The sequence below is a fragment of the Zalophus californianus genome, chromosome 17, assembly GCF_009762305.2.
Source record: "Zalophus californianus isolate mZalCal1 chromosome 17, mZalCal1.pri.v2, whole genome shotgun sequence".
Classification (NCBI taxonomy): domain Eukaryota; kingdom Metazoa; phylum Chordata; class Mammalia; order Carnivora; family Otariidae; genus Zalophus; species Zalophus californianus.
The window spans coordinates 36,666,065-36,681,428 of NC_045611.1; the positions used below are offsets into that span (position 1 = coordinate 36,666,065).

General features: G+C 40.5%; 1 protein-coding gene across 4 annotated transcripts in view; it reads left to right on the forward strand.

Annotated features, from left to right (window-relative positions):
* MYLK3 (myosin light chain kinase 3) overlaps positions 1-6,118 on the forward strand; it is a 51,241-nt gene extending 45,123 nt beyond the window's left edge. For all 4 annotated transcript variants that reach the window (XM_027620137.2, XM_027620135.2, XM_027620136.2 and 1 more), the window contains exons 10-13: positions 1,713-1,841; positions 3,023-3,175; positions 4,112-4,244; positions 5,202-6,118. In XM_027620137.2, the coding sequence (XP_027475938.1) occupies positions 1,713-1,841; positions 3,023-3,175; positions 4,112-4,244; positions 5,202-5,261 (475 nt within the window). In that variant the 3' untranslated portion in view covers positions 5,262-6,118. The remainder of the gene's footprint in view (positions 1-1,712; positions 1,842-3,022; positions 3,176-4,111; positions 4,245-5,201) is intronic.
* Positions 6,119-15,364: the final 9,246 nt, after the last annotated feature.

A 15,364-nucleotide genomic window follows, 5' to 3' on the forward strand; every position in this document is an offset into this window, starting at 1 on the left:
AGGACATCTTGGTTGTTGCCCATTACATTTTAGCTAAAGACTTTCTAAAAGACTAAAAATTCTAAAAACCACTTTTAGCCATCCCCTTTCCCACTCAGCCATCAACTCTCTTTCTAACCTTTATTAATCTTCCTGTCCAGAACCTTTTTTTTTTTAAGATTTTATTTACTGGGGCGCCTGGGTGGCTCCGTTGGTTGAATGTCTGCCTTCGGCTCAGGTCATGATCCCAGCATCCTGGGACTGAGCCCTGTGTCGGGCTCCCTGCTCAACGGGGAGTCTGCTTCTCCCTCTGCCCCTTCCCCTCCCCCTGCTTATGCTCTCTCTCACTCAGCATGCGCTCTTTTATTGATTTGAGAGAGAGAAAGAGAGAGAGAGGAAGCACGAGCAGGGGCAGAGGCAGAGGGAGAAGCAGGCTTCCTGCTGAGCAGGGAGCCCGACGTGACGTGGGGCTCAATCCCAAGCCCCTGGGATCATGACCTGAGCCAAAGGCAGACACTTAACTGACTGAGCCACCCAGGTGCCCAGAACCTTTTTTCTAATTCTTATTCTTTTTGTAATTGTGTAAAATACACATAACATAAAACTTAACATCTTAACCATTTTTAAATTTAATTCAATAGTGTTAAATATATACGCAATTTCTAGAACTCTTTTCATCTTGCAAAAACTGAAACTCTATACCAGTTAAATAACTGGTCATTTTCCTCCTGCCTCCAGCACCTGGAAACTACCATTCTACCCTCTGTCTCTGACTTTGACCACTCTAGGTACCTTATCAAAGTGGAACCATACAGTATTTGTCTTTTTGTGACTGACTTCTTTCACTTAGCATAATGTCCTGGAGGTTCACCCATATTGCAGCATGTGTCAGAACTGCCTTATATTGTAAGGCTGAATAATATTCCACTGTACGTATCTACCACATTTTACTTATGCAGTCATCCACCGATAGACACTTACTTGGGTTACTTCCTCCATTTGTCTATTATGAATAATGCTGCTATGAATATGGGTATGTAAACATCTCAAGATTCTGCTTTCAGTTTTTTTTGGATATACGCCCAGAAGTGGGATAGCTGGATCATGTGGTAGTTCTATTTTTAATTTTTTTGAGGAACTGCCATACTGTTCTCCATAGCAACAGCACCACTTTACATTCCCACCAGCAAGGGTTCCAATTTCTCTACATCCTAGCCAGCTCTTGCTATTTTCTGGTATTTTGTTTGTTTGGTTGTTTTATAGGAGTCATGATGGGCAGTGGTATCTCATTGTGGTTTTGATTTGTATTTTCCTGATAATTAGTGATATTGAGCATATTTGCTTTTTCTAATTCTTACTGTCATCTCGCCAACCAAATTGCTCACATCACGAGAGCAGACCTCCAGACAGCTGCTATCCAATTTGTTTGTGCTTGTTCATGTGGCTACATGCTGAATAAGATATATTGATCATCTCTCCTTTTCACGTTGTAATTGCTTGGAGGGAGAGGGGCTGTGGTTTTCTGATTCTTCCTAGTGACTTAGGAAAGTCTGAAGTTGGGGCCAAGGGTATAATGATTACTCAGTAAACTGCATATGGTGGGTTGGGAGGTCCAGACAACATGGCAGACAGGAAGGGTTGGGAATGTCTAGCTCCTACCTGGAATTAGTCCCAGCCTCCACATCTTCTCTCAGGGCTTACTCCCATGGTCCTTTGCACCCCCTCTTCCCCAGGTACAAGCCTCGGGAGAAGCTGAAGGTGAACTTCGGCACTCCAGAGTTCCTGGCCCCGGAAGTTGTCAACTATGAATTTGTGTCCTTCCCTACGGACATGTGGAGTGTGGGAGTCATCATCTACATGCTGTGAGTGCCCAGAAGCCTGGCTCCCAGTGAGAATAGGGGCCATCTGTCTTAGTTTGGGTATCCTTAGAAGCAGCAAAACTTTGAGTGTGAGTCATTTGAGAGGTGTTCCCAGGAAACAGCAACAGAGGAGTAGGGAAGTGAGACAGGGGAGGACACCAGTAAAGCATGTGCTATTCAGCCACTTACCACTGTGGGCAACTGGAGTTGAATCCTGCGAGGGAAGTCTGGGATCCATCGTGGAACAGCCCTTCACAGTTATTCTATCTGAGCAGGGAGGGACTTAGGGTATTTATACACCAACTCTTATCAATCATTGCTTGTGAGCTGATGCCGAGGCCACTGGTTTCCTGAAACTTCTGGGTGGATAAAGCAGCTTCGCCTGGAGAGAAAGTTCTCCAGCCAGGAAATGCAGTACAGCAGAGTAGTAAGGAGAGGAGATGGACAGGGCAGGACACTGACTGCTGCATCATCTAACCTTGTCCCTCCTGCCCTGCGCCTTTTTCTCTGGACTGAGGAAGCAGAGTTAGGATGGACTGAGAGGAGCTATGTACACTGACTAAGCATCCTTATTTCTGTGTGACTTCCCTTGGCTTTTTCCTCAGAGGCCCAATCAAGTCATGCTTTGCTCCCAGACCTATCATTATGGTACAGTTGCTACCGTGTGTCCCCACACTTTGTATGTGTGTACACATCAGGTGGGGGAAGTTTGAGGCCCGAGTCCAGCCAGTTAGACTGTCCTGTCTTTCTGGCCTCACTCTAGAGGGGCCTAAGGAAACCAGTTTTCTTTTGGGCCCTGAGGCCTGGGGTAGTCTCTAAACTAGCCAGGCTGTCTCAGAGACATGCTAAGGTATTTTTAAATTAAGTCAATATGTACCTGATAAGTGGACATATTGGACTGGGTCTCAATTTATTCTTCACTTCAGGCTAAAAGGAAAATAGGTGAACATGACTGGGGATTTATTCAAACACTCTTCATGCCTCTAAATTTTCAGTCCTGCCACTTCTTCCCCTAACAGAACACACTGGACTATTTCCTGTGGAGAAGTAATGGGGGTGCTTTTCTTTTGAACCCTCTTGGTTCTGGTTAATGTTGCTTGAACCTTGTAAGACCTCTATCCTGTTGTTGCGTGTTGGCAGATAATGGCTTTCTACAGACTGACAGTCCTTTCTCTCCTCTGTAGACTCAGTGGTTTGTCCCCATTTCTAGGGGAAACAGATGCAGAGACCATGAATTTCATTGTGAACTGTAGCTGGGATTTTGACGCTGACACCTTTGAAGGGCTGTCTGAGGAGGCCAAGGACTTTGTTTCCCGCCTGCTCGTCAAAGAGAAGAGGTACCCTTCATTGCTTGTCATTCTCAAACCATTCTGATGGGACCACCCATGTGGGTGCTGTGAATATCAAGCTGGTGCTGGGCGGTGTCCTCTGGACCAACTCTGTCCAAGGTTTCTTAGTTCGCTACCTCTTTGGAGCAAAAAAAGTAGCAGGGAAAGAGATGAAGGAAATCAATTAAAAAATAAACAACTAGGAGCATAAAATTTAGAGAGTTTTAGAAAGGACCACATATATAAATTAGTTCTACTACCAAGTTATCACTTTTAATAGGTTAATGTTGAAAAAAAGTTGAGATATGTAGATGTTATTCCCCAGAATACAGGCCAGAAAACCTCATTTGTTGAGAATGAAGGCCTACTTTGTTTTCAGCAGCCATATCCAAGTCATGGATGGAACCATGGAGTTTTCTGATACTCATCAGACATAAAGAAATAATTGCAAATGACCCAGGATGAGGCCCAAGAGTTTGGGCTCTGAGACAGCCCACAGTTCCCTGGCCTTTACTATTTTGTTCTTTCTGATGGTGAAAAGTTATGAGAGGAAAAGTATTTTTAATTCAGATGAACAAAACTGACATTTTTCTCTGGAAAGAGAGACAAGCTTCTTTCAAGGCTCATGTTCTTTGACTTCTTAAGAGCAATTCCAGGCTCAGCTGGCCTTGCTACTCCATGCCTCGATGCCCAGCTCTCTGGAAGAGGTGACTAATCACTGGGATACAGTCCCTCTACAGAGGGCAGGGACATTTTGCTGATGACTTTCTTGTACTTCTAAGGAGGGGAATTTTAGACATGAGGAGTTCCTTTTTAGTACGTGGCACGAATCTCGCCAAATGATTAATCCGTTCCATTGACTCGGGCTTCCTACCCAGCTGAACCATCTTCTGGACAACCAGAAAAGGCAACCCTAACTGACAGCTTCAACTTCTCTTTTCTCAGCTGCAGAATGAGTGCCACACAGTGCCTGAAACATGAGTGGTTGAATAATTTGCCTGCCAAAGCTTCAAAATCCAAAGTTCGTCTCAAATCCCAATTATTACTGCAGAAATACATGGCTCAGAGGAAATGGAAGGTATCTGTTTTTTCTTAGGAAAGGCAGCATTTGTCTTTTTAATGTGTCCTTTGAAAGAAGTGTAGCTAAGTTTTTACTTACATTTTCATTCTAAATAGAAAGATTATTTAGGAGAAAAAAGTATCTTATGTCAAAACCTGTTACCTTGATTAAAAATGCCACCGACCAAAACCAACTGGCATAAAAGTGGCATTAAGTTCATACTTAGGTGGACACTTGTAATGACAGAATGAAGTTTGAGCGTGTGTTCTCAATGACAATAGGAGTAAAGGGCTTGGAACTTATTGCCTGCAGCTTGAGATTTGATTCCTCCATATTTCAGAAAGAGGGGCTGGGAAAACCCTATTAGGTTGTAAAAGCTTCATACTTTTATCTACAAATAGAATTCTTTGGTACCATGGACATAAAATCTGTCCCAGAAACATTTGCCCTCCAGGAAAGTGGCTTTCCAGCATTTTGATATCAACTCAGATCCTCACTAAAAATCAAAAACAAAAGGCTTTACCTAGAGAGCCAGTATACAAGTATACAAATACATACATACACATATGAAATAAAAATATCTCAACGTTTGCTAAACAGAGTGTGATGTACTCAGGTATTTTCTATTCTGTGGTATTTGTTTTCACTCAAAAAAGTGCTGGTCATAACCCACCAATTTGACTTCATGACCCACTGGTGGATTATGAATCACAATTTGAAAGACAGTATTCCAGTGGGCTCCATTTTTCACACAAAAAGGGCGGGATAATGTATTTTCTCACTTCACACTCACTCCAGAATGCCCCAGTTGTGTGGCTGTTCTACTAGAATTTTGCCACAAATTTGTTTTCTCCATTAGGTTTTCAGTTTTGAACAAACCCAAGTGGCTAACCTTGTTTAAGTCCTTTTATTTTTTCTTCTTAAAGCAATTGGTCTAAAATATATTTTTTCTTCTTTTCTCTCCTTAACATCAAGAAACATTTCTACGTGGTGACTGCTGCCAACAGGCTAAGGAAATTTCCAACTTGTCCCTAATTCTCAACTCTGCTGCTCCCATGGGCCCAGATGGTGATGAAGTGATAACTCAAAATTTTTAATAATCCAGTCTTGTACTAACATTGATTCCACTTGTTTTGTAGAGAAAGTTTATGGCTCTTGCCTTCCTTGTGGATGAAAAGTGGCTGTAAGGAAAGTGACCTACAGACTTTTTTCTGCCTTACAAGATCATACTAAGTTGAAATGCTGTGTTTACTTTTCAAGTATACCTACTTTGGGTGATAAGTGTAGGCATGCTTTAGGTAGGTAGGAAACTTCTACTTTGTGTATGTCAAATTTATAGTCCAAACTTACTCTGATTAAAGAACTTAGTAGACAATTACACAGGGTCATTTTATTCAGTGTTATTCCCTCCAGTACAAAGAATTCTTAGAATTTTGATTTGCTCACGTGTGAGCTGACATTTAACTGTACTACCCTGCTCTCATGGAAAGCAACGTGGACTTAGGGCCATGATCCTCAAACTTGTTTTCACTTGTGCTCCCTTTTGAGAATCAAACCATACATCCTTTAATATTCTTTGAAACTTCAAAATATACCACCTATCCTGGCTAAATCAGAACAATAATTATTTTGAATGTGCTTTTTAAATCTATACACACCTCCACCATCTCCTAATTGGCCCTGTCCTGGCATTGGTAGTCTCACTCCTGGCCTCCCTTCCTCAGTTACGAACTTATGGTCTAGTAAGTCTGGAACTGATATGCAATATGTAAAACAGAGAGAAGAGTGTAACGATGTTCAGCTTTCTGAGAGAAACACAAATGGTACAGCATGAGACAATAAAATGCTCTGCAACTGCTTTATTAAGGATATACCACTCTCAGTGTTGTCATTTAACTTATAAAATGACTAACAAGGAGTATTTTATTATTGGAAAGTAAAGAATGCTTTTAATTTCCTTGCTTCTAACCTGATTTTTGTGCTATCCCCATGAACTTCTCGGTTCAGCAGTTTTAATTACTTTTAGCTTAGTTTTTTGGTTTTTACTTTTAGTTTTTAATTAGCCATGCAACAGTTTCACAGCCTTTTAGGATTTTTGTTCAAATAAAGACCCTGCTTTTTTTGGCAGAGGACGTGGGTGTGGGGAGGGAGGCAGAAGGTGGCGAGGTAAAGCAGTTCTCACGCTGTAACTCTTCTCTGGAAGGCTAACTCTTGTCAAGAACTAAGATTTTTCAGTACCAGCATATCTAGGCCTGCTCCAAGCTGGCCAGCCAGTGGATGAGCATCAGAAGAGATAGATGCTGAAAACCTCCCTTTCATGGGAGAGTACAGTGATTTGGTAAAATGCCTTATTTTAAAACAAATTTCTTCTCTGAAAAGGTCTTATGAGGGCAGCCTCCAGAAGGAGCCAGAGAGGTGACCTTATAATTCTGTCAGGTACTGTGTCCTCCTTTGGGACTTCAGACTCTTGGGAATGCTATGAATCTTCTCCCCAGAAAAATGTAGTTAGCTATCTTGATCTAGAGCAGCACTGATAGAAATATTATATGAGCCATATACATGATTTCAAAATTTCTAATAGCCCCTCTAAAAAAACCTGGTGAAATTAATTTTTAAAAAAATTTTTATTGTTATGTTAATCACCATATATTACATCATTAGTTTTTGATGTAGTGTTCCATGATTCATTGTTTGTGCATAACACCCAGTGCTCCACGCAGAATGTGCCCTCTTTAATACCCATCACCAGGCTAACCCATGCCCCTACCCTCCTCCCCTCTAGAACCCCAGGTCCGTTTCTCAGATTCCATCGTCTCTCATGGTTCGTCTCCCCGTCCGACTTACTCCCCTTCATTCTTCCCCTCCTGCTATCTTCTTCTTTTTCTTTTTTCTTAACATATGTTGCATTATTTGTTTCAGAAGTACAGATCTGTGATTCAAAGGTCTTGCACAATTCACAGCGCTCACCATAGCACATACCCTACCCAATGTCTATCACCCAGCCACCCCATCCCTCCCAGCCCCCACCATTCCAGCAACACTCAGTTTGTTTCCTGAGATTAATAATTCCTCATATCAGTGAGGTCATATATGTCTTTCTCTGATTGACTTATTTCACTCAGCATAACACCCTCCAGTTCCATCCACGTCGTTGCAAATGGCAAGATCCATCTTCACAAGAATTTTTGCATCCATGTTCGTCAAGTATATTTGTCTGTAATTTTCCTTTTTGATGGGGTCTTTGTCTGGTTTGGGGATCAAGGTAATGCTGGCCTCATAAAATGAGTTTGGAAGTTTTCCTTCCATTTCTATTTTTTGGAACAGTTTCAGGAGAATAGGTATTCATTCTTCTTTGAATGTCTGATAGAATTCCCCTGGGAAGCCATCTGGCCCTGGGCTTTTGTTTCTTGGGAGATTTTTGATGACTGCTTCAATTTCCTTAGTGGTTATAGGTCTGTTCAGGTTTTCTATTTCTTCCTGGTTCAATTTTGGTAGTTGATCCATCTCTAGGAATGCACCCATTTCTTCCAGGTTATCTAATTTGCTGGCATAGAGTTGCTCGTAATATGTTCTTATAATTGTTTGTATTTCTTTGGTGTTGGTTGTGATCTCTCCTCTTTCATTCATGATTTTGTGGATTTGGGTCATTTCTCTTTTCTTTTTGATAAGTCTGGCCAGGGGTTTATCAATCTTGTTAATTCTTTCAAAGAACCAGCTCCTAGTTTTGTTGATCTGTTCTACTGTTCTTTTGGTTTCTAGTTCATTGATTTCTGCTCTGATCTTTATGATTTCTCTTCTCCTGCTGGGTTTAGGCTTTATTTGCTGTTCTTTCTCCAGCTCCTTTAGGTGTAGGGTTAGGTTGTGTATTTGCGACCTTTCTTGAGAAAGGCTTGTATTGCTATATACTTTCCTCTCAGGACTGCCTTTGCTGTATCCCAAAGATTTTGAACAGTTGTGTTTTCATTTTCATTGGTTTCCATGAATTTTCTTAATTCTTCCTTAATTTCCTGGTTGACCCATTCATTCTTTAGTAGGATGCTCTTTAGCCTCCATGTATTTGAGTTCTTTCTGACTTTCCTCTTGTGATTGAGTTCTAGTTTCAAAGCATTGTGGTCTGAAAATATGCAGGGAATGATCCCAATCTTTTGGTACCGGTTGAGACCTCGTTTGTGACCTAGGATGTGATCAATTCTGGAGAATGTTCCATGGGCACTAGAGAAGAATGTGTATTCTGTTGCTTTGGGATGGAATGTTCTGAATATGTCTGTGAGGTCCATCTGGTCCAGTGTGTCATTTAAAGTCTTTATTTCCTTGTTGATCTTTTGCTTTGATGATCTGTCCATTTCAGTGAGGGGGGTGTTAAAGTCCCCCACTATTATTGTATTGTTGTCAATGTGTTTCTTTGCTTTTCTTATTAATTGCCTTATATAATTGGCTGCTCCCATGTTAGGGGCATAGATACTTACAGTTGTTAGATCTTCTTGTTGGATAGACCCTTTAAGTAGGATATAGTGTCCTTCTTCATCTCTTATTACAGTCTTTGTTTTAAAATCTAATTTGTCTGATAGAAGGATTGCCACCCCAGCTATCTTTTGGTGTCCATTAGCATGGTAAATTGTTTTCCACCCCCTCACTTTCAATCTGGGGGTGTCTTTGGGTCTAAAATGAGTCTCTTGCAGACAGCATATTGATGGGTCTTGTTTTTTAATCCAATCTGATATCCTGTGTCTTTTGATTGGGGCATTGAGCCCATTTACATTCAGGGTAACTATTGAAAGGTATGAATTTAGTGCCATTGTATTGCCTGTAAGGTGACTGTTACTGTATATTGTCTGTGTTCCTTTCTGATCTATGCTGCTTTTAGGCTCTGTCTTTGCTTAGAGGACCCCTTTCAATATTTCTTGGAGGGCTGGTTTCGTGTTTGCAAATTCCTTTAGTTTTTGTTTGTCCTGGAAGCTTTTTATCTCTCCTTCTATTTTCAATGACAGCCTAGCTGGATATAGTATTCTTGGCTGCATATTTTTCTCATTTAGTGCTCTGAAGATATCTTGCCAGCCCTTTCTGGCCTGCCAGGTCTCTGTGGATAGGTCTGTTGCCAATCTAATATTTTTACCATTGTAGGTTACATATCTCTTCTCCCGAGCTGCTTTCAGGATTTTCTCTTTGTCTGTGAGACTCGTAAGTTTTACTATTAGATGTCGGGGTGTTGACCTATTTTTATTGATTTTGAGAGGGGTTCTCTGTGCCTCCTGGATTTTGATGCCTGTTTCCTTCCCCACATTAGGGAAGTTCTCTGCTATTATTTGCTCCAATATACCTTCTGCCCCTCTCTCTCTTTCTTCTTCTTCTGGGATCCCAATTATTCTAATGTTGTTTCGTCTTATCGTATCGCTTATCTCTCAAATTCTGCCCTCGTGATCCTGTAGTTGTTTCTCTCTCTTTTTCTCAGCCTCTTTATTTTCCATCATTTGGTCTTCTATATCGCTGATTCTCTCTTCTGCCTCATTTATCCTAGCAGTTAGTGCCCCCATTTTTTATTGCACCTCATCAATAGCCTTTTTGATTTCAACTTGGCTAGATTTTAGTTCTTTTATTTCTCCAGAAAGGGTTTCTCTAATAACTTCCATGCTTTTTTCAAGCACAGCTAGTATCTTTAAAGTCATGATTCTGAACTCTAGGTCCGACATCGTACTAATGTCCGTATTGAGTAGGTCCCTGGCTGACGGTACTACCTCTTGTTCTTTTTGCTGAGGTGATTTTTTTCATCTTGTCATTTTGTCCAGAGGACAATAGATGAATGAGAGAACAAAATGCTAACAGGTTAACAACATCCCCAGCAAATATACTGTATATAAATCAGAAAAGACCTGAAACCAGGGGAAAAGAAAGGGAAAGAAAGAAAAAAGAAAGAGGAAAAAAAAGAAAAAGATAAAAACAAAAACAGAATACAAAAAAAGCAGAATATGATCAAATATGATCAGGCTAGTGCATAGATCAGTGCCACACACTAGATTTTGGGCACATTTTGATCTGTTAGAAAAAAGTGCCTCCTAAAATTTTAAAGGAAGAAAGACATATATGTACAAAATAAGGGTTGATACAATGAAGGGATGCGAGATAACTGTAAAGATGAAAATTATAAAAGATTTTATAAAAGGAATTGATAAGATAAGAAGTTGTTTGAAAAAAGAAAGAAGATTAAAAAAAAAGGGAGAGAATATGATCAGGCAGGAGACTAGAACAAAGCCATACACTAGTGATTTAGGGTATATTTTGATCTGTTAGAAGAAACTGTATCTCAAAATTTTAAAGAGAGAACAACTTATATATATATATATATATGCCAAAAATAAGGGTAACTACTATGAAGGGATAAAATATGACTCTAAAAATGAAAAATAAAAAAATTTTTTAAAAAAGGGATTGATAAGATGTTGGTTGAAAAAGGGAAAAAGAAAAATTTTAAAAAATGTTTAAAAAAATCAACTTTGATGAACTAATGAATCATGGTAAAAAAAAGCCATGAATTCTATGTGCAGTATTCCCCTAGCGCTGGAGTTCTCCCGTTCTCCTTGATCGGTAAACTTGGTCTTGGTTGGCTGTTCGTGCTGAGCTTCTGGGGGAGGGGCCTGTTGCCGTGGTTTCCAAATGTCTTTGCAGGAGGCGGAATTGCCCCGCCCTTGTCGGTCCGGGCTAAGCAATCTGCTTGGGTTTGCTCTCAGGAGCTTTTGTTCCCTGCAAGCTCTCGGTACAGCTTTGGAGGACCAGGGCGAAAATGTTGGCCTTCCAATCTCCACCCAGAGGAGCTGAGAACTCAGGGCCCCACTCCTCAGTGCGCCCCCAGAGAAAAGCAGTCACTCCCATCTCCCTGGTCTCCGGCCGCACTCCGTGCTCACCCGGCCTGTGACCAAGCCTTTCTATCTCTGGCACCTGACCTTGTGTGGAGTCTCCAAACCCAGCAGATCCCTGCGGTGCGCTCCCGCGCCGCTCCTCCCGGGGGAGGAAGAGGAGTCTCCCCGGCTCTGCCACTTGTTGGGTCCCTGCTGGAGGAGCAGTGGCCCGACTGGGCCGCGGATCACAGTTTATGGCAACCCCGAGCTGAGAGCCCGCGCCTCGGCTCCGTCTCTGCAGCCGGCTTCACTGCTCTGATTCCTGGGAGCTCTGCCGCACTCAGGCACCCCCGGTCTTTCTGTGACCCCAAGGTTCCTGAGACCACACTGTCCCGGGGGGATTCCACCCCCCTCTTAGCCACTGGAGCGACGTCCCTCAGCGGAGCCGACTTCTAAAAGTTCCGATTTTGTGCTCCACGGCTCTATCACTTGCCAGAAGCGGCTGGTGGAGGCCCCCTCCCCCGCCGTCTATCCTCCCGAATATCGCCTCGGATTCACTTCTCCACCTGTCCTACCTTCCAGTAAGTGGTCGCTTCTCTGTTCAGATAGTTGTTGCTACTCTCCTCTTTGATCTCCTGTTGAGTTCGTAGGTGTTCAGAATGGTTTGATCCCTATTCAGCTGAATTCCTGAGACCAGACGAAATCCAGGTCTCCTACCCTGGTGAAATTAATTTTAATAATTTAACACCGTAAGATCAAAAACACTTCAATTTGTAATCATCATAAAAACTATTGATGAGATATTTTATATTTTTTTCACACAAATCTCCAAAATCTGATATGTATTTTACACTTAAAATACATTTCAATTCAGATACAAGGTTTTCATCAGACATGCTTAGTTCGTATTTAGATTTCATGAAACTTAGTGTGGAAAAATATACTCACATACTCAAGTTGTTTGAAACACCAAATGTTTTCTAATAATTAGGTATCCATTTTTACATTTAACTTAAATAAAAATAGGAATTCAGTCCTACAGTTGCATTAGCCACATTTTACGTGCTTAATAGCCACATGTGGTTAGTGGGTTCTACATTGGACAGGGCAGGTACAGAGAGAATCCTTTACCTATCAGATTTTATTTTTCCCCTGTATGCTGTTGTTCTTTTTTTTTTAAAGATTTTTATTTATTTGAGAGAGAGAGAGAATGAGAGATAGCACGAGAGAGGGTCAGAGGGAGAAGCAGATTCCCTGCTGAGCAGGGAGCCTGATGTGGGACCCGATCCCGGGACTCCAGGATCATGGCCTGAGCCGAAGGCAGTCGCTTAACCAACTGAACCACCCAGGCGCCCTGTATGCTGTTATTCTTTACCTAGAGTCCCCTCAGGAGAGTTTTGTTTAGGTCAAGCCCACACAAGTGAGAGGTAATATGATTTTAGCCTCCCTTATCTGAAATTCAAGAGAACTCATTTAAAGCTTTAAATTTTGGGGTATTTTCAGTTCTCTGCTTTGCTGGTATTTTTAGATTACAACTGTGTTGGCATCAACTATTTCTAATGGATTTTCCATTTGAATGAATAGTTTTTGGAAACTGCTGAGCAGAGAAACTCTAAAAGGTAGTCAGGACCCACTTTTTTTACCTGTTAGATTGGTGTGCTTGCGGGGAAAATGGAATTCTTCCACTTTTGATGGGTCTGTATCTAAATAAAAGTCATACCCACACTTTTACCCAGCAATTTCATTTCTAGAAATTTATCCCTCACCAATACTTGAACAAGTGGACAGAGTTTTATGCAAAATGTTTACTGTAGCACTCTTGCTAATGGCTGAATGAAAACAACCTCATATGCCTATCAGTATGAATTTAAATAAATTTTGCCACATCCATATAGGGAAATACCTTGTAGCTGTTAAACATAGATCTAGATGTACTGAGAGCCACCTTTTATCACAGAAAAATTATAGAACATATATATAGCATCATCCCATTTGTGGAGAGACATATGCTTATACACGCATTAAAATTTTCTAGGATATGAAAGAAACTTAACAGTAGCGTATGGAGTGTGGGTGATGGGGAGAGGGCGAATTCCACTTTTCACTTTATAACTTTCTGAATAATTTTAATTTTTTTTACAATGAGCATGTATTGCTTTTATAATCAAAAATCAGCAACACAATGTCATGTAGACCTTGTTTTGACCTTGATTTGAGCAAACAATAAAAGAATATTTTAGAGCCCTCCAGGGAAATAAAATGTTAAGTTGCATATTTAATAATACATAGAACTTTAGGGGTACCTGCGTGGCACAGTCAGTTAAGTGTCCGACTTTTGGTTTCTGTTCAGGTCATGATCTCAGGGTCCTGGGACTGAGCCCCGTGTCAGGCTTCACACTCAGCACGGAGTCTGCTTGAGATTCTCTCTCCCTCTCCCTTTGCCCCTCCCGCTCATGCTCTCTAAAATAAATAAATCTTAAAAAAATAATACATAGAATTTGTATTAATTTTGTGAGTTATGATAATGGCAATGTGGTTATAATGTAGGTTAAATGGCTTCAGGAAAAATGAATACAGTTAAATGTGGCAAAATCTTTGTTAACTATTGGGTCTGAGTGATTGGTACAGGGTTTCATTATACTGTTCTACACATTTGAAAATTTTCATATAAAAAGTTTTTAAATCAGTTAAATGAACACCATGAGGAGGTGTTAAAGAACTGAGTTTCCACAAAGTCTTTACAGTAGTTCTGAAACATACTCACTGGGTAGTAAGCATCCATCACTGGGAATGGAAATGTGTTGGAAAATTGTTGTTGAAAGAATTGCTTTAAGGCAATCCCCACCCCCCACCCCACTTAAGAAATAACCACATAAGAAATAACTATGTTTCAGATAATCAAAATAATTACCATCACCTGCTTTTAAGGCATAAAGGGAAAAAAAGTCACAAACATAACTTCTATTTACTGGCATGGAATCAACAGTGAGAAGGCAATCTAAGAAGTGGGAGAAAATATTTGCAAATCATGGATCTGCTAAGAGGTTATTATCTAGACTATATAAAGAATTCCTACAATTCAGCAACAAAAAAATAAACAACCTGATTCAAAAATGGGCAGAAGACTTGGGTAGGCATTTTTCTATAGATGATAAACAAATGGCCAGCAGCACATGAAAAAATGCTCATTAATCATTGCAGAAATGCAAATAAAGACCAAAATGAGATACCTCATACCCATTAGAATAAAAAACCAGAAAATAAAAAGTGTTCAGAAAATAAGTGCTGGCAAAGATGTGGAGAAATTGAACTCTTGTGTGCTGTTGGTGGGAATATAATATAGTGTAGGCCCTATGGAAAACAGTATGATGTTTCCTCAAAAATTTAAAAATAGCATTAGCACATGATCCAGCAATCTCACTTCTGAGTATATATCCATCCAAAAGAATTGAAAGCTCAGTCTCAAAGAGATATTGTACACCCATGTTCATAGCAGCATTATTTAGGTGGAAGAGCCAAAAGGTGGAAGCAACCCAAATAAATGTCCACTTACAGATGAATGGATAAACAAAATGTGGTATATCTATACAATGGACTACTATTCAGCCTTAAAAAGGAAGGGAATTCTGACACATGCTACAAGAATGAACCTCAAGGAATAATGCTAAGTGAAATAAGCCACTCACAAAAAGACAAATACTATATGAACTCATATGAGGTACCTATCTAGAATAGACAAATTCAGACCTAAACAGTATGGTAATTGCCAGGGACTGGGGGAGGGAAGTAGAGAGAGTTGTTTAATGGCTGCAGTCAGCTATGCAAGATGAAAGAGCTCCAGAGACTGGTTGCATAACAATATGAATGTACTTAACACTACTGAACTGTACACTTAAAAATGGTTAAGATGGCCAATTTTATGTTAGGTGCATTTTACAATTAAAAAAAAAAGTGAATGTGCCTAATTTTACTTGGTAATGAGTAGATTGCTTTGGCCCAAAGCCAGAAATCTAAATCCTGGCACCAAATAAAAAAATTATACACTTTCTTAAAATAAGTGAGGAAAAGGGGCACCTGGGTGGCTCAGTTGGTTGTCTGACTCTTGATTTAGCTCAGGTCGTGATCTTGGGGTTGTGGGATTTAACCCGGTCCCATGCAGGGATCCACAAAGTCTGCTTGTCCCTCTCCCTCAGCTCCTCCCCCTGCCATCCTCCACCCCACCACTTGCACTCTTGAATAAATAAAATCTTAATAAAAAAATAAATGAGAAAACTCACTCATCCATTTTAGATCAAAGTAATAACAAGA